The sequence below is a fragment of the Natator depressus genome, chromosome 1, assembly GCF_965152275.1.
Source record: "Natator depressus isolate rNatDep1 chromosome 1, rNatDep2.hap1, whole genome shotgun sequence".
NCBI lineage: Eukaryota > Metazoa > Chordata > Testudines > Cheloniidae > Natator > Natator depressus.
Window position 1 is genome coordinate 238,723,968 of NC_134234.1, and position 26,940 is coordinate 238,750,907.

Below are 26,940 nucleotides of genomic sequence, written 5' to 3' on the forward strand. Positions count from 1 at the left end.
TTAAGTGACCTCATTGTTAACCCAGGCCACAGCAGAGCCACACTCAGCCACAGAGGATTCTCAGAGGTGACAGTGCTCCTTCTACACCCTTTTGGGGCTTGGTTTCCAGAAAGATGAGCTAGGAGATCCACACTCAGTTGTGCATCTACAGCGGCCACCATGAAAATTGTGATTATTGCCTCAATACTTGTGGCACTGTTACCATAGTGTTCCCCGTTGTCCCACATTCTACGTATAGGAATGCCATGGATACCAAAATTAATTTTACTTCCTAAATGGTAATTGTCAGCCACACACTATCTGTGCACTCACTGCAGTTACATGCACAGATCAATTACCTCATCAGTGCTTAGCTATCCATTTATGCACACAAATACTCAGTACGACTCTTCTTGCTACCCAGAGAGCAGCTGGTGGCTAGGAAATCAGTCATTTAGTATCAGAGCCTCTTCCTGATTGTTAGAATAAATCAATAGGAATGTTGGTGGGACAATGGACTCACTGCCCTGTTACAGAGCAGCAACTGGAGAGGAGACCAGGCTAATTATTCTAATACCTTTTTCTAACAGTTGGGAGTCCATGGATATGCCTTTCTGAACACTAACAACGGTTACATCCTCTCACACCCAGACCTCCGACCTTTGGTAGGTGATTCTGATGCTCTTAGTACTGTTGTGACTTAAATCCATGGGCTTTCAGGGAGATTAATGTATCTCATGTTTTTATACAACCACTACGGCTATCAGGTCATTATCCTGGTGTAAACTTTCTGCTCACCAGATTTCCTTATATGAATTACCAAAACATTTTCTCACAAAGTAGCGTATATAGTTACCTGCAAGCCCACCTAGCCGTGTGCTTGCCCCTTGCTTCTGAAATGGCCTGTAGGACACAGTAACGCTCACATCTCCAGATCCTGCCTGCACGTAGGAAATGTAATGGCTGTAGGATAAGATGACACCTGCATGTAAATGTAAGGGGACTGTTACCCCCTTACTAACATTCAGTGGGGGTGTTTTGGTTGGCTAGCTCCCAGTACTACAAGGGGAAGGGTTTATGAGAAATCAGGACCCTGAGACTGACAGTCCCCAGGAACAATGGGGAGAGGCCAATGCTCCAGGTCAGTCTGAATGACAGGGCAGGCAGGCTAATCAGAGAGTCAGGAGGCCAGGGAGGTCCCATCCTCCATGTGAGCTGGAATTTCCTGGGTCAGACAGAGTGGGGCTGAGCTAAAGAGAAAGCAGGGGTGCAAGCTGAGCTGGGGAGCAGAGCTGGGACAGATCCAGAGAGAGCAGACCCTGTCCTGGGAGCAGAGCTGCAGCCCCAAAGCCAGAGGCACAGCCCAGAGAGAGCAGACTTGCCCTGGGAGGAGAGCTGCAGCAACCAGAGCCAGAGGGGCCAGAAAAGCAGCCCAGGAAGCAGGTCAGTGCTGGGAGCAGAGTCACAGAAGCAGCCTGCAGAGCAGACCTGTCCTGGGAGCAGAGCTGCAGCAACCAGAGGCAGAGGGGCCAAAGAAGCAGCCCAGGGAGCTGGAGGCAGAGCAGCAGCAGCAGCAGTGCTGAGACCGAGTGGTGGAGCTGGGGCTGGAGGAGTCCGGAGCTGGGTGCGGCGAGCAGCTGGAGAGAGCGAGGGGGACCCTGGGCAGCGGGCCCAGCACAGGGAGACACCTCAGCCAAGAGGCTCTGCAGGCCAGGCTTGGATCGTAACCCCGACAGGGCGGGGGCGGCACTGGGAAGAAGGGACCTACCGCTGAGAGCCTGAGAGCGTGTGGCCACCAACAGAGCAACTATCCGACCCACAGCATCCCTGCAGCAGAGCCAGGGCCTGAGAAGAAGGCCGGGAACTTACAAGGAACAGACTGTGAACTGCCCTGACATTCCAGAGACACTGTTTGTGAAGTTCCCTGCCACAGAGCAGGCTGATGTGTTTCCGTTAACCTTTCCCATTTTTTCTTATTCTTTTTAAAATTAATTGTTGATTAAATAACTTGCATTTGCTTTAAATTGTATTTAATGGTCAGTGGGTCAGAGAAGTGGCCAGTGCAGAGAGAGTACCCCGGAGTGGGACACCCTAGCCCCTGTCCTAGGTGACCACAGCAGGGTTGGGGGGGTCGAGCCCCCCGGGAATCCTGGGCCCAGCCTTGTTGGGGTTACGAGGACTCTGCCAGACAGGAGAGTGGAAGGGGAGTCCTCAAGGGCAGGGAGGCCACTGGGTAAAGGAATTGGGAGCGAGGATTCAGATCCTTTTGCTAGCCCACTTCACCAGGGTAGTGCAGAAGCCAGCAAAGTTCCCCACAATAGCGGGGCTATTCCCCTGCTTACATAAACACTCATTCGCCAGTCAATCTAAATAAATATGGCTTCTCTATTTTATCAATGCAATATTGACTGTGACATGCTAGAGGGCTAGCCTGGAAAGTTAGAGCTCCATTTCTTCTGTTTCTTTTATAAACTCCAGTACAAAGAGGGAAAGAAGCTGAAGCCCAAACCAAACTACAACAGTGTGGATCTCTCTGAAGTGGAGTGGGAAGACCAAGATGAAATAGTGAGTATCAGAAATGGATTGTAGCCTGTTCATGGCCCTTTCCTCCTAATTACTGGGGGTGAGGGAGTGGGGGTCAGTTTCCTTATGGCAGATTGTAGCAATTCTTGGTTTCTTCTATCAGGGGCTGATCATTACTAGCAGAGGGTGAGTCCGTACACAGAGAAACATCCCCTTCTCACTCCCATACAGGGTGCTTGTCTCCCCCTCTATGGGTACGTCTACACTGCATTTGGGAGGTGTGATTGTAGCAGGTGTAGACATACCCAAACTAGCTTTGATCTAGCTAGGTAGTTAGACTGGAGCTAGGTCACGGAAGAGTCGCCATGAAGCTGCAGCAGCACAGGTGGTGGCTGCTGAAGAAAGTACCCAAGGTCCCGGGTGGACAAGGTTAGCCCAGGCAGCCTCCCATGCTGCTGCAGCTTGGCTGCTATTGTTACCTGGGCTAGCTTTTGATCTAGATCAAAAGTAGCTCCGCTATTTCTACATGTGCTGCAGTCACACCTCCCGGTTGCGGTGCAGATATACCCTAGGTCTGCAGTTTCCCTTACTTTGTGCTACTCGGGGTGGGACTACACGAGTTCTGATGGTTTCTCACTTGAGCCTGCTTCTTGTTCTCATGGGGACCAATGTAGCTGGAGTCACAAGATGGGAGGGAGGTGGGGAGGAGATCAAAGCTCTAATAAGTGCATTTTGGGAAAGTTCAAATTCAGGTCCTAACTTCGGGAGCACAGCCGCATCACTATACTGGGAGAATCAGACCTCCCCTCCCCCTCCCACTATCTTACCCTGAACAGCAGAGGGGTTTAAAATCTGGGTACGGATTTTGCTGCCATCTAATTCTAACCTTTCCTCTCACTGTCCACTGCAGTCTGTGTGTTGGGAAGGGAATGTTTTGCAAGACCAGGATCACATGGAAGATATGGATGAAATACCAGGTGTCAGTGGCGCTGGAACACTTTTTATAGTGGGGGTGCTGAAAGCCAGCTAAGGAAACTGTAAAGCAGCAGTCCCCAAACTTTTTACCTCGTACCCCTCCCTTACCTCTGTCCATGCCCCCGACCCCCCAGAGCCATGGCTTCAGGAGGTGGAGGATACGGACAGGGGTAAGGGGACCGACGCTGAGGCCACAGCTGGGGGCAGGAGCAGAGGGTCGGGAGCCAGGACCCCAGGCCTGGAGGGCTGGGGGTGCTGCAGCACCCCCGGTGCCCCTAGTTCCTGTGCCTATGACAGGTGTCTTAACAACTTAGAGCCCAGAGAGACTGTGACAGGCTCAGTCAGATCATAGAATACCCCAAGCCTCCCTGGCCTTAAGTCAGATGTTCTTGGCTAGGAGAAACTTACTTTGGTAGTCACTGTTTCATGCTCAGCGGGTAATTAAGCAAGTGATTTTAGTACACTGAAGCATGAAGCAGTAACAACTTGAACAATGACCTTATTAGATTTCATAAGGTAAGTAGGCGTGGGCTTACCAGTACTTGAATGGGAGACCACCACTGGATTACCAAAGGTGCTGCAGTAAATTGCGTTGCCAAGTCAGTTGGTGCCCACCTCCTTTCTGAGTCAGTACTGAACCAATGTCCTAGCATAATCCTAGGAGGCATTGGGCGGGAGATGCTACCTTTCAGATTAGCTAGGAAACCAAGGTCTATGGTCATTAAAGATCCCTAGCACTTTTTTTTTTCAAAAGAAGGGGTGTCCTTGAAAAATTGCATTGTGTCTACCTAAACGCCTCTTCACTCCTCAGTTGAATAGGGTAGTCTCTTCACTCCCTGTCCCGTCATGTTTTATAGTGCTGCGGTGCTCTGTTAAACATATGTGCTTCAGTCCAGAAATGGCTACATTTCAGTAGCAGGTGAAATGGTTTGCGGGAGCACCTTATGATTTGATAAATTGGTTTTAAAGTTTGTGAAGAGCTTTGGGGTTGTTCTGGAAGAACTAATATTGCTTTGTGTTTCTTTGTTGCCTTTTACCTGAGGATCTCTAGTGCGGTGCAAACACGGAGAATACGTGACTTGCTCACCGTCACAAAGTGCAGTTGTGGCAGGATTGGCAGGTCCCTTCCCTCCAAGTCCTTAGCCTTAATGACAAGACCATCTTTATAGGCTTTAAATAATAATAATTCATATTATTATATGGCATTTACCAGCCTTCCTGTGTGAATCTTCTGAGCTGCTCATAAAATGTTCTTAGCTGAGAGCTCTGAAAAGGCAGTGGAAAAGGGGATCCAGTCATTTCTCAGTAGAAGCTTCCCCTATATGAATTACAAACCACTCCACATCCTGTCCTTATCTAATCGGAGGCACTAATGCTAATCTGTTCCTCTGTGCAGCTGAGAACAGCAATGATCAATGGAGAAACGGGTTACCTTGCTATGGACGTGAAGGTCCCTGTGGATAAAGGGGTAAGAAATCTTGGTCCTGTTCAGGTCACAACTGGAATGGAGGTGGGAACCGTTGGTGATTTATGGAGGGTGCAAACCTAATGCTCAGCATTTCGTGTGGGGATTTTAATATTATAGCATTTTACATATATAATTTGTTCAAACCAAAGAATGGTTCACAGATCATTAGTCTGTCCAGGCAAAGCCAAGGAATATACTGTCCATAGATTACAGGGTAATCTCTGTAGAGGAAACAATGCATGAAATCATAGGCATTCAGAGATGGAAAAGATATATTAGGTAGACCTAATAAAAAATCAGAATGTAATTTTTGTCTCTATTTTTTTCAGATTTTCAGGGTTTTTTGATCAGCACGGATTACATTTTCATCAAAATTTTTGATGGAAAATCCTACTAAAATTGCAAATTTTGAACTAGCTCTAATATTAAGTCACCTAGTCCACTCCTGCAAGATTATCCCTCACTGTGTTTTCCATTACTGCATTCAGTCTACTTTTAATTAACTCTCTCAAGTGATTGGGCATCCATCACTTCCACAGCCTTCCAGATCTCACTGCCCGGAAGCTTTCCCTCTCGAAGGTCTTGTCTACATTAGGAAATCACACCACTTCAGCCATCAGTTTAGCTGACCTGTTGCTGCTGACTGTAGCTTGTCCTTGTCTATGCTCACAGCTAAACAGTGGTCCGCACCAATTCAACTAAACCAGTTGTTGACAACCCTTGCTGAAATGGTGCCATTTCCTAGTGTAACTAAGGTCTTACTTTCGTTTGATTACTTCTAGTTATAGCTCTTGTAGCTCCCTAAATTATTCCCCTCCATCCTCTGTGTTCACACCATTCAAGTACAGGTAGATGGTTGACTTGTCGTCCCACACCCTCATCCTTGCATTGCCTGCATATGTAATGCCTTTACATTTTTCACTGTAAGTCAACCCAACCAGCTCTGTCATTTTATTTCCTTTCTTTGTGGTATAATTTGTCAACATCTTTCTGGTACTGAAGTGCCCAGAGCGGAATGCCGTAGTCTGGATGTTATCTCACTGGAGCTCTAGAGAGAGTTACTATAATCTCTCTGCTGCACAACATCAGATCTCTGCACATAGAGCCCCAGCTCTCCTTGACTGCTGCCATATCATATTTGTCACTCCTCTCTAATTAGCTACCATTAGTGTCATGCTTACGTCTCTTTCAGCATTACTGTCTCCTCACTTTCTCCCTCCCATTGTGTGGCTGTATTTCTTGTTATTTTTCTCCCTCCCACTTCCAGACCATTTTCTAAAATGTTAGTGAAGATGGTTCCTAAGACACATCCTTGCTATTCTCCACTTCCCACCACCTGATATGCTATTGTTTACCATTACTTTTCATTTACAGTGTTTCAGTCAGTTTTCAATCCACAGGAAAAAGATCCTATCTAAGCCAATATTAATTAATTTTGGGGGAGTAAAATTTCATGAGGCACTGGAGCAAATGCTTTATGTAAATCCAAATATATTGTATGCGCTTTATTCCCTTCATCTATTAACTTTATTCTGTCAGAAAAATCCAATCTTGTTTGTCTGGTGAGCTCTATTCTTTAGAAGCCCAGGCTGCTTATTGCTCATGATTCCATTATCCTCTCAGGCAGGGGTCAGCAACCTCTTAGTTTATTGTAGTGCTGCCGATTCACAATATCGTTTTCTCAGAGACATCCAAAGGAATCTTCTTTATTTCAACATTTTTAAGAACATCACAAATGCTTACAAGTTTCTCCATTTGCCTCCTTTTTCCCTTGTTTTTATTGTTCCCATCTGACATTTTCCTTATTTGCTTTTTTCCATCCCCTTTCTATATTTTCTCAATTCCAATTCTTTTCCCCCCCATGTTCTTTCTCAATTTTCCCCTTCTTTTTCCCATATTTTTCTCATCCCATTCTACTTCCCCCCCCCAGTTTTTCTCTGTTAATTCGCCATCCCCATGTTTTCTATTTCTCCCTTCCCTTTTTTTATTTTGTTACCACTATTTCACCCCTCACCCACTTCTAATCCCTGGTTCTTCAAGTAATTTCCCCTCTGTGTAATGCACTTCAGATTACACATGTGTTCCATGAACCCAGAACCAGAAATTTTCCCTAGAAGCATCCTTCTGGTCTGCGCATGCATCCTTGCTCATCTTGTGCTCCACACTGAAGGAATGAAAGGTCCCCTACCACTTAGTTCCTTCCTACCACTTGTGGTTTAGGACAGAGGTTCTGTGTTCATGCTGACTTTTTCAGCTCCTCTCTTTAAATAGCGTTAAGAATTTTTAGAGTTAGTTCTTAATTAGAAATAGTTTTAGGGGTTTGGTTCCCTATATTTTGGACCCCCCCCTCAGTCAATGAGTGTTTTGCTGTACTTGCCTCAACCCCAGTTCTCCTCGGTTTCAGGAGACTATGTTGAGGATCCCCAGCTTTAAAAGCTGCATCAGGTGCCACAAAGCTTTCCTGATCATGGACTACCATGATACCTGTCTGTACTGCCTGAGGGAAGCGCACATCACTTCCAGGTGCAGTATCTGCAGGTCATTCCTGAGTCGGTCTAAGCCGTCCAGGGAGTTCTGACTCCAAGAGTTCCTCATGTTACAGTCCATGAAGGCAGGAACAACCTCTGTCCAGGGAGACCCCCTGAAGAAGAAAAAAGTGACTCCTCCTCTTCAGTCCTGGGCAGCTCCAAGACTTCCACACTCCCTCTGGCTTCAAGAAACTCTGGAGAGCAGACCCAGGGAAGAAGGGGGAAGGGAGACATAAGCGCTCCCATAAGAACTATAGGGAAGGTTCCCCATCCAAGTCCTCTAAAAAGAGAGAGGAGTTCCCATCCCATATCAAGTCATCAGTAGCTACCTGCTCCAGAATGGGACCATCCAGTACTGGGATTTTTTCAAAGGGCGAGACATCAGCACCCTTTGGTCCTAGTACGGCTTCCTCGGCACAGAAACCCTCATCTGTACTGCCAGAGCCAGTGTTTCAGCAGCTCCAGTTATGGAAGTGACTCCATCAACTCTGGCTTGTTTCTCAGCTCCAGGTGACCTCTTGGTGCTCCTGGAACAGGATTCACCACTGCATTCCAAACCCCAGTGCCCCGTACCATTCCTTCAGCTAGTACCGATCTCCCTGCAGTACCCCTTTGCATGCCCATTCTCGAGCAGGGGTTGAGCCAGACTGTTGCCCATACCATCAAAGAGCACCTCTGGTACCGAGGGCTTTCCATCTGGATCTGAATCTTCAAAGTCTGAAGAGGACTATGACAGACCCACCTGGACTATGCCTTGAGGGGATTGAGCCCAGACAGGACATTGGGAGTCTCCAGCGTATCTCTCTCCTCCCATCTGAGAGAGTACTCACCCTACTCCTACTGGGGCCCTGCACTGAGGGGGTATGATACCTCACAGTGGCAGTATTTTGGACCAGAAGACCCATGAGACTACCCCCCAATGAACATACCTCATGGCACAAGGGACCTAAGGAGATTCAGAGCTCCCAAAGAAGAGGAAGAGCATCTTCAGCCTCCTCGAGAAGTGTAATTAAAGCAATAGGAGGAAGAGGATCAACAGAATAGGAGGATACCATGCCAGTGACCTTGTCCTCCTCTTCCCCAGACAAGAGAGTGATTCCAGTTTCCCCACTGTGTCCTGTTACCCTAAGGTCTTCCTGGACTTCCCTTAAAAGTATGGCAAAGTTATTTCAAATCTCCCAGGGAGAGGCCCATGAAAACCCCACAGACACTGCTGGAAATCCTTCATAGCTTGGCTCTAAGTAGAGTGGCTCTTCCAATTAACAAGCTTATCCTTGAACCTGCCAAGATGCTTTGGCCCTCACCTGCCATGGTACCACCAGTATCCAAGCAGGATAAATAAGAGATTTCATACCTGCAAAAGGGTTGGAGTACCTATTCTCTTACCCACCTCCCAATTCATTGGTAGTGTCTGCAGTCACTGAGAATAGCAGACACACAGGCCAGGTTTACACCACTTGAGAAAGAAGCAAAGAGGCTCAACCTCTTTGGAAGAAAGATGCACTCTTCGACCTCCCTGCAGTTTCAAATCTCAAACTGCCAAATGTTGATGGTCAATTATGATTTTACCATCTATGGTAAGCTAGCTGGCTTCGCCAATAAAATGCCCTAGGAAGTTAGAGATCGGCTCCAGGCCCTGACTGATAAGGGAAAGGTGGTGATGAGATCAGCCCTCCAGATGAACTTAGACATGGCGGTGAGGTCCATCTCAACGGCCGTCATAATAAGATGCTCGTTGTGGCTTCCCTTCTTGGGAATCCCAAAGGAAGTACAAACAGTGGTGGAAGGCCTCCCATTTGAATCTGACAAGCTGTTCAGCGCAAAGACAGATGAGTCTCTTCACTCATTGAAAGTCTCCTGAGCCACACTTAATTCACTGAGTATTTGTACACCTGTAATTAAAAGAGAACCCCGTACCATAATTTAGACAACCAACCCTACCTGTCTTTCATCACCAGCAGCAGTATGGATTGCCATGCAAACATCAGAGGACACATAGGAATGGTGCCCAGGGAAAACTACTCTTTACTTCCCAACCACTATCACCTCTGAAACCAGAATTTTGACAGGCCATTTGAGAGCTGCACATCAATGGTCTCACTGGATGTAGTCAACCTCTGGTCGTTCCCCTCCGTTTGGAGGCAGACTTCCCATTACCTATCTTCCTGGACTCAAATCATGGTGGACAGATGGGTATTAGGGTTTGTCTTCTTGGGCTACGTATCTCCCCAGTCACCTCCCTGCCCTTTTTCGGAGATCTCTCTCATGAGAGGGTTTTTCTGTAGGATGTGAACACTCCTCGAACTGGGGGTGGTAAAACTAGTACCTCCAGCAGTAAGGGGAAAGGAGTTCTACTCAAAGTACTTTCTCGTCCCTGAGAAGACAGGAGGATGAAGATCCATTCTGGACCTCAGGGAATAAGTTTATCTGCCGCCTAAAGTTCAGAATGGTGACTCATCAATTGTCCCATTTCTAGATCAGGCAATTGGTTCACAGCCCTCGATTTCAAGAATGCCTGCTTTCATGTGGACGTTCATCCAGCACGAACGAGATTCCTGAGATTTGTAGCCAGTCAACAGCATTATATTTGCAGGGTTCTCTCATTTGGACTCTCAACGCTGCTGAGTGTTTGCCAAGGTACTTTGCTGTGTTGTCTTCATACTGGTCTCACATGCTTGCTTCTGTCACCAACAGAAGTTGGTCCAATAAAAGATATTATGCCACCTTGTGTCTCTAATACCAAGGTACTGTCAGTGGTGCCAGCTCACCCCTGCTGGCAAGGGCCAATGGTACCATTACTTAGACCTCTGGCTCCTAAAGGGCTGATCTTACCAGGAAACATGAGAAGCAACCTCCATACTTCTGGATCTCTTTGAGAGTTTGGGTCTCTGGTGAACCTGGAGAAATCTTCCTTGGAACCCACACAGCTGATAGAATTTATCAGGATGAAGCTGGACACTGTGGCCTCCAGGGCATGTTACCGGGCAACCGCTTTCTCTTCATTGAACTCATACACCAAATACAGATGAGCCCCAGAATGGCCATACAATCCTGCTGACTCTGTTGGGTCATATGGCTGCAAGTACCTACGTGACACATTAGCAAGAATTAATCTCAGATATCTATGAGCCTGGTTGTGGACTATATGCACTCCAGGCAAGCACAGTCTTGACTTACTCATCGTGGTTCCCCAAGAGGTCTTAGCCTCACTTACTTGGTTTGTGTGGGTACCTTCAACTCCCACTTCCAACAAAGACTATGACCATGGGTGCATCCTTCTTAGGTTGGGGAGCAAATGTGGAAGGGCAGGTTTCTCAAGGGACATGATCTCTGCAGGAGTCTATGCTTAATATCAGCATTTTGGAACTAAGAGCAGTCAGACCGCCCTGTGAGTAATTCCTCCTGCCCAACTGCAGCCAGTCAGTCCAAGTATTATTAAACAACATTATGGCAAAGTCTGCTATGTCAACAGCTGTGTGAGGAGGCCATTGACCTTTGGAATTGGTACATTCCCATGTAGATTACCCTGATCGCCACTGACCTGCCAGGAATCCAATCACCCTGGCAGACTCTCTAAGCAGACGTTTCTCCACAGAAAACTAGTGGAAAGCTGCATGACATGACTCTTCAGATGGTGTTTTAGGTGTGGCGACTTGGATCCAGGATCTCTTCGCATCCCGTGTGAACAGCAAGTGCAAAGAGTTCTGTTCTGGGGGGACGGGGCGGGGGTTGCACCGTAGGCTCTCGGCGTGACACTTTCCTCAGACAATGATCAGGACCTGTGAGGTATGTCTTCCCTGACTCCCTCATTACCATGGGTTTTGAGGAAAATCAGACAGGACAAGATGTGAGAGATTTGCATAACACAGGAGTGGGCCCGTCAGTTCTGGTACTCTATGCTTTTGCAGCTGTCAACCTGGCCTCCTTCCCATCTCCCTTAACTCAGGATGAGGGAGGGACTTATCACTTGCAACCCCCTCACACTTTTCATGAGGGCATGGTATATGGATGGATGTCAGCATTAGAAAAGGCCTATTCAGCTGATGTCCAGGGCATCCTGTGCAGTGGCAGAAAGGACTCTGACAGGAAATGTTACAAAGCAAAATGGGGGAAAAAATGTTTTGGTGTGATCAATCAGGAATTTCCCCTTTACAAAAACACATTCTGGATGCATTGTACTACTTCATAGCCTTAAAATCCCTGAGGTATTTATTAGCTCCTTCAGAATACACCTTGCAGCCCTCATGAAGTTCCATCTGCCAGTAGAGAGCTATTCTGTTTTTTCTCATCCAGGCATTTCCTGCTCCTTGAAAGGTATGATTTAGAACCCTGGATGAACAAAGTGATAAGTGGCCTTGACAAGAGATGGTTTTTACTCTGTGGCCCTACTAGCTTAGCCAGAAAGTGAAACTGACCAGTTATCAATTTCACAGTGCTCCAAAGATGCATTGAGCTGGACAGGAAGTGAAAGTGACAAACTTACTTGTCAGTTCCGCTGTGCTGCTTTGATGGCACATAGAATCAAGTAGCAGACATCAGAAAGCAGAGGGGGGGATTTGTGGCAGAGCCTAGGGTTGATAAGAATGAGGCAGGTGGAAAGGGCTGAGTGAAGGGAATATAGATTGTGGTGTCTTTGGCATAGAAGTGACCGCCACATTTGATTCCTAGTTTCCAAGGCCAGATGGGACCATTGTGATCATCTAGTCTGATCTCATGTATAACACAGGTCATAGAACTTCTCCAAAATAATTCCTAGAGCAGATCTTCTAGAAAAAAAATCCCATCTTCATTTTAAAAATTGCCAATCATGGAAAATATACCACAACCCTTGGTACATTGTTCTAATAGTTAATTACCCTCACTGTTAAAAATGTACGCCTTATTGCCAGTCTGAATTTGCCTAGTTTCAAAGTGAATTTAGAAGGGAATTGCCAAGGGATGAGATAGAGAAGGGATTGAAGGACACTCCTTAGAGAGGTCTAGTGGCAGAGAAGCCTCTATTGATGGCATTGACTGTAAAGATAGGAGTTAAACCAAAAGAGCAAGGACATGCCCAAGATGCCAATACCCTGTGCCAGGGCACTGAGAAGGAGGCAACTGGGTGACAGGGTGAAATGCAGCACTGAGCTGAAGAAGGATGAGGAGAGAGAAGGAGCCAGGGCCACACACAAAGTGAGAGTGGGAATCAAGGCCAGAAGAGAGGAAAGTTCTTCACCACCAAGAACAACACAAACCCACTATCTTCAGCCATCATCTCAGTGCTTAAAGAGTGGGAGCCACAGGGCAAACAAGGTTGTTCTGAGAGATAGGTTTTCTGTATCCACTCAAGCTTCAGGGTGGGGGACCCAAATTTCTGAACCTCTGTGTGGCAGCACAAGGTTGGGTTTCTGGACTGGCCACATTTTATCATTTACTGAAGTGATTGGAACACTTTTCTTTGGCCAATGATCAGCTGTCAGACAGTTGACAAATCTCCCACACCAGGGAGCTGTCTGTGTGCAGTGTAGATGGCTTTGCCTCAAGTCCCTTTGACTGCTAGTGCCAGATGGATTTTTTTACACACACACACACACACACACACACACACACACACACACACACCAGTTCCATTGCAGAGCCAGCCGTTGATAGTGGAGGTGCAGAGTGAGGGCAGTCGGCTTCAGCAGTGTTACTGAACATGCTCAATCTGTGTGAGCAAGCTCAGTACAAGCCAAGCAGCAAATCTGGGGGGGAGGGGAGGGTTGTCACGTGAACCCACATGCCACCCCATGTGTCACCTCTGCATCTGTTTTCATGCTAACCCAGCTGCTGAGTACACAAACTCAGGACACAGTGCAGGCTGACACTGGCAGGTCCTGTGTACGCTGCTCAACCTCCAGTATTGTTTAAAACAATCTTAGAGCCGTTTGCAGTGGGCCTGCCTTCTCACTGGTATATAGTATATTCAGGTGTTCTCCATAGTTCAGGGGTTCTCGAACTGGGGGTTGTGACCCCGCAAGGGGTCACAAGGTTATTACTTGGGGGTCGCGAGTACATGCACAAAACAGAGAGCAGCAACCGCTATAAAATATATAATTTCAATCTAGTGTTTTAGAAAATTGTACACACCTTTCCATCGCAATGTAATGTATTTACTTCAAAAAGTATTGTAAATGTATAATGCAGCGATCCTTGTTCCTAAACAAAATATATAATTGTATTATCACTACTTTAAAGGAATTGGACTCTGGGGATTGTAGATAACAAACGCAGGTTTGTTGTCTTGAGTCTAAAAGTGGGACTGAGACACCATTAGAGGGCTTGATTGTTCAGCAGCTGAAGAGCTGCATTAAACCACAGATCAATCAGAATACTGAGATTGGCAAAAAAAAGTAATTTATAATTTAACTCTCAGCCATACAGGCAGGGATGGCTTGGAGGGGATGGGGGACAGAATTGTGGGGGGCTATAGCCCCTCAAAAAAAATTGCCTTAGCTCCCCCATAGCTACCTTTCCCAGTGCAAAGGTCAAATGTTATGCAGAAGTAAGGGTGGCATGGTATAGCATTGCCACTCTTACTTCTACTGTTCTGAGCTGCTGCTGGCAGCGGCACTGCCTTCAGAAATGGGTGCCCAGCGAGCAGCTGCCACTCTCTGGCCGCCCAGCTCTGAAGGCAGCGCCACTGCCAGCAGCAGCGCAGAAGTAATGGTGGCCGTGGGGGTGCTAAGTCTGCTGTGAAAAATGATATTGGCAAAGTTTCTTTGTACTCTTCCCCCATTATTAAACAGGACTAAACAGTATTAAACTATTTTGAAAAAATAACTTTTCTGCTTATAACAATAATTTGATAAAAATGTGTTTTAGTCTTAATTTAAAACCAGTGAGAAAAGGTAAATTAATTTTAAACAATAGGGTTATAAATTTAGCATTTAAAATAGTATTAAATATAAAAAATGTGTTTTTAACTAATAAGAGGGGGGGTCTCACTCAGGCTTGCTATCTGAAAGGGGTCGCCAATACAAAAAGTTTGAGAACCACTGCTACAGTGTCTCTCTCACACTCAGATTCACCCACCCCCTCATCTCTTGCCCTAGTTCTAGCAAGGAGTCACATCACTGCACTTCCAATCCAGAAAGGAAACACTCCAAGAAATGTTTTTTACTGCAGCAGCCTCAAAGAGGAAGCACTTGTGCCAGTCCTGCTAAATTCCATTGAAACTGACACTTTCAAATGGAAAATATCAACTTTGACACTTTTTAAAAATTATTTTTCCAAAGCAACATTTCAAAATGAAATGAAACATTTTGAATTAAAATGTTTCTTTAAGTGGAAATGTTAATTTGAAATGAAATTTTTCAGTTTGAAACTAAATGTTTTGGTTCGAAATGACATTTTGTTTTGATTGAAAATGTTGTTCTTTCATTTTGATGTTTCCAAATTGAAATATTTTTATAACTCTTCATTCCGTGAAAATATTTGATAGTCTGACTTTTTTGTCCCGATTCAGGATGAAAATAAATATGAAAATCAGCAGCATGTCCCACAAGATGGGAATTCTGTTTTCCAACCAGCTGTAATCAGTTTGTAGCCCCTGTTCTGGCTCTTCCAAATACATTCCCTCCCACCCTCCAGTCCTCCTCATCTACCTCTCTGAATCTTCAGCCACAGTGTAAGAAAGGGAACCAGGGAAGCTGGTGAAGATAATGAATTGTAGCCCGCAGTGGGGGTCAGGGTCAGTCTGGGGCCTTGCAGGGCCCTGTGCAAAGAAAGACCAGCAGGACCTGGCAATCTGGTTATGCAGTGCACGTACAGCTAATACAGTGAGAGGGAGGGCAGCTTCCTCCCACTTTCTGCTCTCTGGGTTGTAATCCCAGAGTTAAGGGGTTTTACTGGCCCTGCGAGGAAATTGAATGGCTGAGTGAGTGGATCTCTGAAAACCATGACTTGCTGAACATTGCACGCTGCATCATGGCCTCAGACCCGGCCTGTGGGGTTGGATGTTACTGGAGTTAACCAGATGCTTTGGTTTGTCTTTGGGGGTCGTGTAGCCAAATCACTGTTGTCGCTGTGGTGCAGTAGATGGTGTATCCCTTCCCCCACCGTAGGGTTTGTTTTTCAAAAAGTTTATTTTCCCCCTTTTTTTTTATTTATTCCAGAAACGGGTTCTCTTTCTCACTAATGATTATTTCTTCACTGACATCAGTAGCACGCCTTTCAGGTGAGCTAGTGTGTGTCAACTCAGGGATGTACCTCTCGGGGTGGGAGGGTGGCTGTTTGGTCCCTCCTTCTCATCATATTGGCTATGACAGAGGGGTTCCTTGCTCCCTTGTATTGGAGTTCAGATACTCTTACTACTCGCTTGGGGATGTTCTTTTGTTAATAAGAGAGGAGAGAGCTGATGGCATTGGGGATCATAACTCACTTCTCAGGGAGGGCAGTGTCAGGTAAACATCTGGGGATTGCACATGACCTTGTTGACAAACCCTCTGTTTTCCCCCTGCCTGCAGCCTGGGTGTTGTCCTCTCCCGTGGGCATGGGGAATACATCCTGCTGGGGAACACTTCAGTGGAAGAAGGTAGGTTAACCTGAAACAGCCACATCTCTGTAGAGGGCAAGGATGCTGAACTTCATTGGCATCCCAGGGATGAGCTTGTGCCTCCCTCTCCTCTGTCCCCCACCTCACCCTCTCAGCCTTTCTGTGCGTTTGGTTCATTGACTGATCAATAGACTTATTAGTTGCTTTCTTGTTTCAGGCTTGCACGACCTGCTGCAGCCAGACTTGACCTTAGCTAATGAATGGTAAGTAGATGGTATCCTATTGATGATGGAGCTTTGTGTTAAGATCACTGGCAGAGTTCGCTCTGCTCTCCCACCCTCCCTGGCTTTGAGGAAAAGCAATGTTGTTCTGAAGTAATTGATGGTGCCAGAGTTTGGTGCAAGCTCCTGAGACATCCATCACTTTCTTTGGCAGATTATTCTACAGTCTGACCCATCTCACTGTCCAGAAAGATATCCTGATATTCTCCCTAAATTCTCCTTTGCACAATCTCATCCTATTCCTGCCTAGAACTGTGCAAGAAACCATAAATCACACAAAACTTAGTGAGGTGGGATTTTGTTGCAAGGTCAGATTACTCTCAGTGGGAAATCAGCTTGGTTCACATGCCTTTTAAATGAGCCTGGATGTGGTTTCTAGTGAACCTGGAGTTGACTTTATTAATGCAAAATCATATCATGCAAAATTTGTGCTTTTGCTTGGTTTGGCCATGAAACAAAACGAAGCTTGGCATTTTCAACTTTTGCTTTGAGATTTGGGATTTGTGTGTACCTGAAACTCAGCATTAAACTTGGGCATGTGAACCTCAAATGGATCAAAACTAAAGCAATTATTTACAAGAAGCACTGCAAAAAACCTAATTTATTATACCCTAGTTAAAACCCCTCAAACCGCCTTGAACAGCATCTCTTCCTCCTTCAGTTTCATGCACAGTTAACATATATACTTAAGTCATCTGTTCACCAGCTTTATATAGTCACTTCTTTTAGTCTTGCCTCATAAACCATTCCTTCAAGTTCCTTAATAATTTGTGTTTTTTCTTTATACCCCTCCAATCTGACATACAAGTGGCCAGAACTGAAAGCAATATTAGATGGCTGGTCTCTTGTGGAATACAGAGAACTGATCACCTCCCACCTCTGCATCCTGATGCCTCTGCATATGCAGCCCATTGCTTTATCTTGCCACCATGTCACATTGCAAGCTTGTTCACTGTCTAGTTATCTGTCTCCTTTGGCATTGCTGCTTTCCAGGTTTCTCCATCATACTGAATATTGTTATAAGCAGGCTAGTGTATATGTTACCATTGCCCTTTGCTGGGTGAAATTAGAACTGCTCTGCTGTGTGTCAGAGGAACTATACTGCTAACGAAGATGCTTCTTTAGTGCAAGTGGTATCATCCTGTTCTGTTTTTAACAGGAGGAGCTGAGTTTGATCCATGCTGTTGTTGTTAAGTTCTGAGCACCCATGGAGTGCAGCATAGTGACAACTGAAATTCCTAGGTGGCCAAGGATTTGTTACAATATTTTTTTCCAGATCACTATTTTCCTTTGGTGTTTGCTTGAAAGTGATTTTCTGTGTTTCTTTCCTTGCCGCCAGGATTTACTGCATCACCGATATTGATCCAGATCACCGGAAGCTCAGCCAGCTGGAGGCCATGATCCGCTTCCTCACAGGAGAGGAATCCGATCTGGAATGTGAGAGCTGGAAATGAAAGTGACCTACTGGAGCTCTCCTGTGCCTCTCCACGGTGGAGAAGGGCTGCGGGAAGCTGAGTGGTGGTAGACTGAGCTTATGCGCTCTATGCTCATATCTGCAGAGCTGAGTTCAAACACTTGCTCACTTCACAAGTGGCAATAAATTGAGTGGCCACATCCTAATCCCCAGCAAATGATTGTTTCCATTTCAAAACTACCACAAAATTAAACCTGATTGAACGTCTCTGTTAAGGAGAGATCCAGGCCTGTATTAGCTGGGGGTGCTGTAGGCCATGTTTGACAGAGCTGTGTGGAGAGCCAGGAAAGAAAGAGTGCCTGTGTGTAGTTCAGAGCTGTGTAGTCCTAAAACAACAGTAATAACATTATTTGTATTGTGGTAGATCCCAAAGGCCCTATTCAGAGCTGGGGTACCATTGTGTTTGGCCTTCCCTCAAACACAAGATGAAAGGCAAGCTCTGCCTTACTTCAAATTCAGTCATTAGCTCTTTAGGGTAGACGAAGTGGTTGTGATGAACCAAGGAGAGAAATGAACAAGGGAGGACAAATGTCATGAAAAGATCACGTGGATTCATAGGTTAGATATTGCACTACTTGATGTGCCTTGACAATTTCAAATCATCTGAAAGTATGTTTGGGTTTTCTTTGGGTTTTGAATTAAATGAAATCAAGTATCCCCAACTGCTGGTCTACCTGCACATCGTTAGCTGGTTGATGTGTTGTAAATATCAGCACAGAAGTGCATCTCGAAGAAGGATGTGAGGGAGGAAAGAGTAGTGGCCTTATTGATCAAGTCAGAGGGTGCTCTATGAATAAGAGGTAGCATAGAAGAAAGCACAAAGATCTTTGTGGGACATGCAGATAAATGGCTGTTCAAAACTGGTATAATTGGTGGCATGAAGAATGCAGGAATGATGTTATAAGAGTCAAGAGCAAATAAGCAGGGAAGGGCAGTGTAGTGAAGGGCATTAAGGGTGAAGACAAGAAGTTTGAACTTGTTGAGGTAGGAAAGGGGAGCCAGTGGAGGGATTCAGAGGAAGAAGGGAGGGTGTAACACAGAATTATGGGAAAGGTCAATGAAAGACTGTCTGAGTGGCTTTGTTTTGAATGGACTGGACTGGAAGGAAGTGTGATGTGTCAAAGAGGAGAATGAGGTAGATGATAAGGACCTGGGTGAAAGTTTTAGCTGTGTGGACAGAAAGAAAATTTCAGATTTTGGATTTGCAATGGAGGATGAAGCAGCTGGATTTGGACATGACCTGAATGTGTTATGTAAAGGAGAGGGAGGAGTCAAAGATGACCCCAGCTTACAGGTCTCTGTGACAGGGAGAAGAGGGTCTTGTCAATAATAGCAGAAAACGGGGGGAGTGGGGAGAGTTTTAAGGAAAGATAAGGGGTTCAGTTTTGGCCATGTTAGGTTTAAGCTAATGGTGAGGCATCCAGGAGGAGATGTCAGGCAGACTGAAAAAAAGGTCAGAGTAGATGGACAGAAGTCAGGACTGAGGAAGAATATTTGCAAGTCAATGGCATGAAGATGGTGAGGAAGCTATCTAAGGTAGAGGAGATCTCCCAAAGTAAAGCTTTAGAGTGAGAAGAAAAAGGGGCTAAGAATGGAGCCCTGTGGGATCTTCCAGGAGAATGGAGGAGGACCACCCACTTAAAATAGGGCACAGAGGCTTTGTCTAGACTAGGATTTAATGGTGTGTTGTTAGATGGTGTTAGGTAACACACTCCAAAAGTCTAGTGTGGATAAACCAGTGTAGACTTTAATATGTGCCAAGCAGGTCAAGTTAAAGCTTAGGCTCAGCTGCCTTGTCCACACCAGATTTTACAACTGTTTAGCAAGTATTAGCAAACTCCTTCCAACAACACATCTTTACATCCACATCTAGAAAAAGCCTAGAGGAACAGCCAAAGAGTAGGAAAACTAGGAGAGGACAGCATCCCTGAAGCCTGGTGAGGACAAGATTTCAAATTTCAAGAAGGAGGTGTGATCCACTGTCAAAAGCAGAGAGGTCAGGGTGGACAGGAATGGCGTGGAGGTCCTGAGATTTGGCCACAGAGAGATCATTCAAGACTTTCGTGAAGGCAGCTTGAGTGGAGTGGAGTGGGCAGAAGCTTGATTAGAGGGGACCCAGAACTGAGGGAGAGGGAGTCAAGGCCACAGTTGTTGACTGCCTGTTCAGTGAGTTCAGGGGTGAAGGCCAAAAGGGAGGGGGAATAAATAATTCTTTTGACGCTGTTTTGTTTGCTCAGCTTTTCAACCCCTCAAGCTTTTGGGCTGACAGAGGGTGACCTCTGACCCTTTAAAACTGTGTATAGAGTGACCAGTGTGCTGAACTGCCATGTGAAAGTGACCACCGGAACCCCAGAGTCTGGGTCATTGCCACTCATGTACAGCATGGCGGTGAGCTGCCCTGACTGTAACGCTGTGTGCATGACTGCTGCTAGACAGTCTGTGGGAGTGGCTTGGTCACACCCTGGTGAGAGTTGCCATGCTGTCCTCTCAGCCAGAGGTGAGGCATCCCTGGGATGGTCAGCAGATGCAAGTAGGGCCTTCTTTTTATTCCCTGTTGTTCAACCCACTGGACCACAAGGTAGGTCAGTAACATTGCTGCTCTAAAGGATATCTAGGAGGCAGAGGGATGACGCCATTCTCACGCCTCATCATATTTGGGTTTTTTGCTCAGGTGATGAGGACTTGGTCCAGGAGGTGCTGTTTGATGCTGTGGTAACTGCGCCAATGGAGGCCTACTGGACAGCCTTGGCCCTCAACATGTCTGAGTAAGTATATGTGAAAACACAGCTGAAATTAATTCAGATCCCATGGACTTCTTGGGAGTTTGGACAGGGTCTCCTGATTCCCTGGTGGAAGCTCTGTGGCCAAGTTGAAGGAGCAGCTTGATTTCCTTTGTCCCATAGAGCCCATAATAGATCCTTACATAGCACTAAACTGATCACAGAAACAGAAGCAGGACATGGATCTCCCTCTCAGGAATGGACTCCAAGGAGGAAGAATCTCACATTTGAGGTATTGGTAATAGATACAGAAACTTACACTTCAAAGTTATGAGTTCAAATCTCACCCAAGGACAGTAGTGACTAAGCTTTGTTACCGTGTGACAACTGTTCCTTGAACTACATAAAGTGAATTGGGCTGAGTCCAGCTTCTACTGTATCACAAAAAATATCATCCCAGCTGGCACTAGTCGGCTCTCTTACTGACACTAAAGCCAAGGATTGAATGGGCCATAGAAATTGACCTACCTGTCACACTTATGGATGGTGCCTTCCGATCAGGATTGAGGTACACAGATGGAAGCTTGGACTGCTGCTGCCAGGACTGAGAAGGGATATAAATCTAGAGGGCCTTGCCTCCACTTGGGATTTTTTTGGAGGCAATATTTTACCATGGCTGCTACCACCTGGGCATCTAGGGCCACTAGCACTTTAACACTGTGTTGTTCAGATCTACTTGCAGCATGTGTTATAAAAATGGGCAGCCATGGTTGTCTTATCTGCATTTGGACTCCCATTGGTGGAGTTGAACGAGTGGTAGCAATGGCAGGAAATTTTTGCCAGCAAGACCTAGTGTAGACACAGTCTATCATCCAGCACATTCCTCTCACTTAAAAAGACACTGCCCCGTCCATAGCAGCTGGCCCTCTACACTGTGAGCCTCTTCACAACAATGTCAGGTCTATGCTACCCACAACTCCAGCAGGGTCGCCCTGAGCCACTCAGTTATGTCATCTCTCACCATCCCTTAATCTCCCTGTCCCAGACAGAGTTTGGGTTCAGCCTAGGGGGCACACCCATTCTCTCTGAGTAACCCATCTCTCTCTCCAATCCCATATGTAAACAGCCTGCAGCTGGGCGGTCAGGAGTAGAGGACTTTAAGTTCTCTCTGTAAAGGGACAAAATGAACAAATCACACAAGTGTGACTGTGAGAATGAATAGTAAAATCATAATAATCCTAATTCCCGCTCGGATTTTCAAATGTATCAGTTCTGGTGTGACCCCACTGAAGGCAGTGGCATTATATCACAGGTGAATTTGGTCCTAAATGCTTAAGAAACCTCCCGCTCCAATGTGTTGCCCTCTGAATCTCCACTCTGAAGGTTCTTACTACATGGCAGGCTTAGTTCTATCTCTGAGAACTAATTCTGCCCCTGTGGGTCTCTCTCTCTGTCCCACAGTGAGGCTGAGCAGGGGGTCGAGATGGCATTTCTGGGCACTCGAGCCGGCCTCATGAGGAGCCTCCTGTATGTGGGATCTGAGAAACTCTCGAACAGGCAAGTCCTAAAATGAAACTTCACTGAGGAGTTTCTTCTAGTCTCTGTGAAGGAGCAGCATGAAATTGCCACTGTGCCTTCAACAGTATCCAGGGTTACGGAGAACAGAATGGGAAGCAACCAGGGGTTAGTGGAGTGGATCTGTCTGATGTGTCATAAAGGATAGGGCGGGGCACTGTTTTGTGCTTGTTCTGTTTGTTATATGGCAAAAACCTGTCCCAGAATGCACTGGTTTCAATGTAAAATGTAGGCTAATTTTTCTGAGAGACATAATCTTTTCTTTGCTTGTTCCGAAGTCCTGGTCAGGAAATAGAAGGGGTGTCGCCAAGACATTACAGCCAGAAGATCTCCAGTGACACTTTTTATGAGAGTATGTGGGGGGGTATCTTTTGCTTTCGCTTTTGGGCTGCGTTCCAACTTGGCTAGTAATACTCTGCCTATCTCAATTCCCCTTGCAGTCTCAATTGCTGGATATTCTATCCTATACAGATTCTTATACTGCCCTCATCATCATAGTATCTGAACACGTTCCGGGGGTGCATTATGCAATGTGACTAACATCTGTCACATGTAGTCACAGTCTCTCTCTCATCCTCTCCCTAGAGGGAGAATTGTGTGTGCAGTGGAGTGTTTTGGCTTGGTAGGATTTTGGTTAGAGTTATTTTAGAGTTATTCAGCTGCTTTGAGTTCCTGTTAGAAAGTAGGCTGAAGAAGTGTGCCCTGCACTTGGAGCAGAAGGTGGTGAAGTTTGTGATGGTCCTTCATTCCTGTGGGAGTTTCTTCCACAGTCTGGGACCAGCCCCTGAGAAGGTTCCATTTCCTGCACAAATGAGCTTCACCCTTATGGCAGAAAGTTCCATTGTACCTGAGGAGCAGACTTGTCAGATATACTGGGCCCAGGCCATTGACTGCTTTGTAGATAGGAAGCAAGACCTTGAACTTGACTCAATATGCTGTGGGAAGGCAGTGCTGATTCCCTGTCCTATACTGCTGGCACATATCATTTTTCTGTGCTTTTAAAGGGTTGCAGGTGCATCACTCCAGTGGTGGCTGCATTTCAGTGGCGGATTCCTGTGTATTGTATGTAAAGCTCTTCCAAATCCTCTGGAAAGGAAAGAACCGTATAAATGACCAGTCATTGCTATGTCAAAATATACAGCAAAAGTAAAGTTCTGAAATAAAGAAATCGGGGAGGGGGAGGAAGAAGTGGAGATCTTGCAGGGAAGTCTGTTACCTGGTTATTCCTGGCGCTACCCGCAGATATGGTTTATGTTATGGCAAGTGCAGAAGCCCATAGATCAATTTTTTTGGTCTGAGAAGCTCAAATGAGTCTCTGGAACTTGGCTGTCCTATAAGGGGGGCATCATTTATCCCTTATGACCTCCCTTGCCCTTCTTGACCTGGTCATTAGCTCTATCTATATCTTGTTTTCTCGATCAGGCAAGACTCAGACCCCTCCCCCATCTCTTTTTCACTGAGCACCGTAGCCAGTTCCTGGTCCTTGACTGAGTCAGAAAACTAGGAGCCTTCATTCCCCCACTACACAAATAAAAGGGCTTCCTTGTGATCTCTTTCACAGCCTCACTCTTGCGCTTGGGAGCTGAATGCATGAACAGGATTAGATATTTTAAAAGGAATTCAGACAGAGGGTAAAATGTTCTAAAGCACCCAAGTCCTATTTTCCAAAGTGATTCAGGCACCTAAGAGCCCAAATCACTTACACACTTTCGAAAATTTTATCCAACATTTTTTTGGTTGGGTAATTAGTCCCACTGGCATAGTAAGTGCAGGCCTCTCATCTGCACAAGGATCCCTGTGATGTCTCCTAAGACATTACCTGGACTAACAGCGTTCCTTTCACCTATACATGGCACCTGTTGATACTTTAATACTACAGCTGTGACCTGTGGTAACTAGATCTCTTCCCCCTGCGTATGGTAACACCTGTTAATACACCCATATTCCAGATGTTAGCTGGAGTAACACAATCCCTACAGTGCTACAAATAGATATACTGCTGTTGCAGCTCTAGGCAGGGATATAGGATTGTTCAGAGCTGCAGGGTACCACACAGCACAGATTCTTACTTTGCACTTCCTTGCATCTCCCTTTTTCAGTTTTGTGGCTCATTCTTACCCGCAATAGAGATGACTTATGCATGTTAGTGCGGGCCCTAGTGGGATGGACTAAGTGAAGTATGTGCTGCCTGCTCACCAAATGGCAGGTAAAGAGTTTCAGCTTCAAGGATGTTACTTATTAGCTATACCCGTCCCACCTACCACTGGGTATGTGTGGTGGCTGAACAGCCTGTGCTGGCGGGTGATGTGGACAGAGATGTGGACAACAGCACCACCTGGTGACTCAATCTGGAAAAAGTCATAAGATCTATGTGACATGCTGAGCAGAATCCAAGAAGCGAAGAAACTGGGAAATAAGGCTCTTGGTTCATGCAGATAATTCTCTGTATGCTCAGATGTGTTCCTAAACCTAACCGCTGTCTTATCTGGCTACAGCAGTAGCATTTGTAAAGCAGCTGCCACCATAGTATTTAGGTGCCTTGTGCCTTACTTAAAAATAATTTTATCTTGCTTGTCTGCAAATGGACCGCTGTATTCTCCTTTTACTGGAGGTGAGAGAATATGGAATATGTAAGGACCAGGTTATATAAAGGGGCTGCTACTCTGTATGTGACAGTATATACAACCATCTCTACTGAGGGGGTTAGGTCTTTGCAAAGAGTGACTTGTTCTTAAAAAAGAGGTGTAGGCTCAGCATGATCTTCTGTAGCCAAGGGTCCTCTGCCTAATTGCACTGTCTTGGCAGACGTAGGATTGACACGAGGCTCTATTAGTTGTAGTGACTCTGTGGACTGGAGAATTCTTGGAGGGTTGCGTAGAGCAGGGGTTCTCAACCGTTTTCTTCCTGAGGGCCCCCCCCCCAACATGCTATAAAAACTCCTTGGCCCACCTGTGCCACAACAACTGTTTTTCTGTATATAAAATCCTGGACCAGCATTAGGGGGTAGCAAGCAGGCCAACTGCCCAGGACCCCATGCCACCGGGGGCCCCATAAAGCTAAGTTGCTCAGGCTTCAGCTTCAGCCCTAGGTGGCCGGGCTCGGGGCCCTGGGCTTCAGCGCTGCATGGTGGGGCTTCAGCTTTCACCCTGGGCCTCTGCGAGTCTAATACTGGCCTGCTTGGTGGACCCCCTGACAGGGGCAGTGGAGTCTTCCTAAAAGTGGGGGAACCATGAGGCCATGCCCCCTCCAAAGCCACACCCCTGCCCCTCCTCTTTCCCTGAGGCCCCCGCTTCCTGGCCAAGCCAGAAGCCAGGCCTCAAGGGCTGAAGAGCTGCAGCTGGGCCATGGTAAGAGTCACCCATACAGCTGTGGGGAGCCCTGGGTGGGGAATCTGGGGGGCGGGGACATGGGCCAGGAGCTGCTCTCAGGCCCCACACCCTGGGCAGGTGGAGGATCCGCAGCTCCCCACGGTTGCCCGCGCTCCCTGGGCTGCTCTTACCCGGGCCGAGAGCGGGGACTTGGGGGGAAGAGGAGGGTGCCAGGTATGTGACGAAAAGTGAATGGCCAGGCCCATCAACTTTCAAAAGTGGGAGCGCCATGACCCCTTGGTCCCCCTGTTCCGGTGCCCCTACCCCCTGAAAGCTGCTCCCGGCCCTGGACCCCTGGTTGAGAACTGCTGGCGTAGAGAGACTGTCCTGGTGGTTGTCAGGCCCAGCCCAATGAGAGCTTTGTAGTACTACAGTACTACAGTACAGTAGTACAGTAGTACAGTACTACAACTCAGAGTTAAAGTAACTCTGGGGTGTGATGGATAGTCCATGTAGGGCACTGCACACAACTCTCTTGCCAAGGTGTGTCTCTCAGAGATGAGCTGCAGTGTGCTGGATCAGCTTTCTAGGTATAGGCCATTGCCATAATCTGGCCTAGAAGGCAAAGGCCATTCTGTAATAGTGAGGAAAGAGGCACCGATTTCTTGCCAGTCAGGTGGGAAAATATATTTCTGATAACCTTCCATGCAGCTCCAAATGTGGGTTTCTTCCAATGGCTCATGTGCAGGTCACACACTCAACATCCCCAGCACCACCAGTGAAGTATCTTGGACATCTTGACTTTATGACTTGTCCCAACCAACTCATTCTTTAAAAATGCTAGAGCCCTTCCTGTGAAAGAAGGGGTGGGAACCATAATTTTCCAATCACTGTGCTTGCATGAGTCTTTCTGTCTCTCTCAGTTCTTCCCTGCAGTTTGTTGCACACAGTTAACTTTCTGCCCTGTCACGTGCCTGGTGTACCTGTGTGCTGCTAAAGAGCAGCCACCTTCCACCCCAGCAATGACTGCATTTCAGCAGTGGATGAACTGACGGAAGCCTGTGTACTGCATATAGTTTGTAAACTGCTCTGGGGTCCTTTGGGGTGAAAGGTGCTATCTGACTGTAAGTTTAGTATGTCACCAGCCTGTAACTATCCTGACGCTGCATTGGTGTCCTGACAATGCTAAATGCAGAACATCCCCCCAGGCAGGCACTGTGCTGAATGCAGCTGAGGAGGGAGAAGTAGGTTTCCCTGTCCCAGATGAAGGTGGCAATTTTCACTTTTTTTTTCTTCCTTACAGGAAGTTCCTGACCCTGGGGGACAAGGAGAGTATCTTCACCATGGATCACTTCCCCCTGTGGTATCGCCGAGCAGCAGAGCATCCTCCAGGGAACTTCATCTACAGCATCACCTCAGAAGAGGGTTCAGGTAACCCTCGCCTTAGCACTACAGCAAAGGAGGGAGGTGGAGAAAATAAATTTGTCATTCACAGTCCCCCGCTGCCTGTCTCCACCCCATTCACTTCATTATCCTCTTCCTGCAAGACTAAGCTCTTACACGAGGGGAGATGGTGAGAGCCTCCTCGGGCTGC

The 26,940-nt window shown here is 46.6% G+C and overlaps 1 protein-coding gene across 1 annotated transcript in view; it reads left to right on the forward strand.

Annotated features, from left to right (window-relative positions):
* Positions 1-26,940, forward strand: part of CACNA2D4 (calcium voltage-gated channel auxiliary subunit alpha2delta 4) — a 194,040-nt gene that overhangs the window by 73,508 nt on the left and 93,592 nt on the right. The window contains exons 16-25 of the mRNA XM_074938861.1: positions 570-644; positions 2,458-2,544; positions 4,874-4,945; positions 15,609-15,670; positions 15,960-16,027; positions 16,206-16,251; positions 17,609-17,706; positions 20,415-20,508; positions 21,925-22,024; positions 26,654-26,777. Of these exons, the coding sequence (XP_074794962.1) occupies positions 570-644; positions 2,458-2,544; positions 4,874-4,945; positions 15,609-15,670; positions 15,960-16,027; positions 16,206-16,251; positions 17,609-17,706; positions 20,415-20,508; positions 21,925-22,024; positions 26,654-26,777 (826 nt within the window). The remainder of the gene's footprint in view (positions 1-569; positions 645-2,457; positions 2,545-4,873; positions 4,946-15,608; positions 15,671-15,959; positions 16,028-16,205; positions 16,252-17,608; positions 17,707-20,414; positions 20,509-21,924; positions 22,025-26,653; positions 26,778-26,940) is intronic.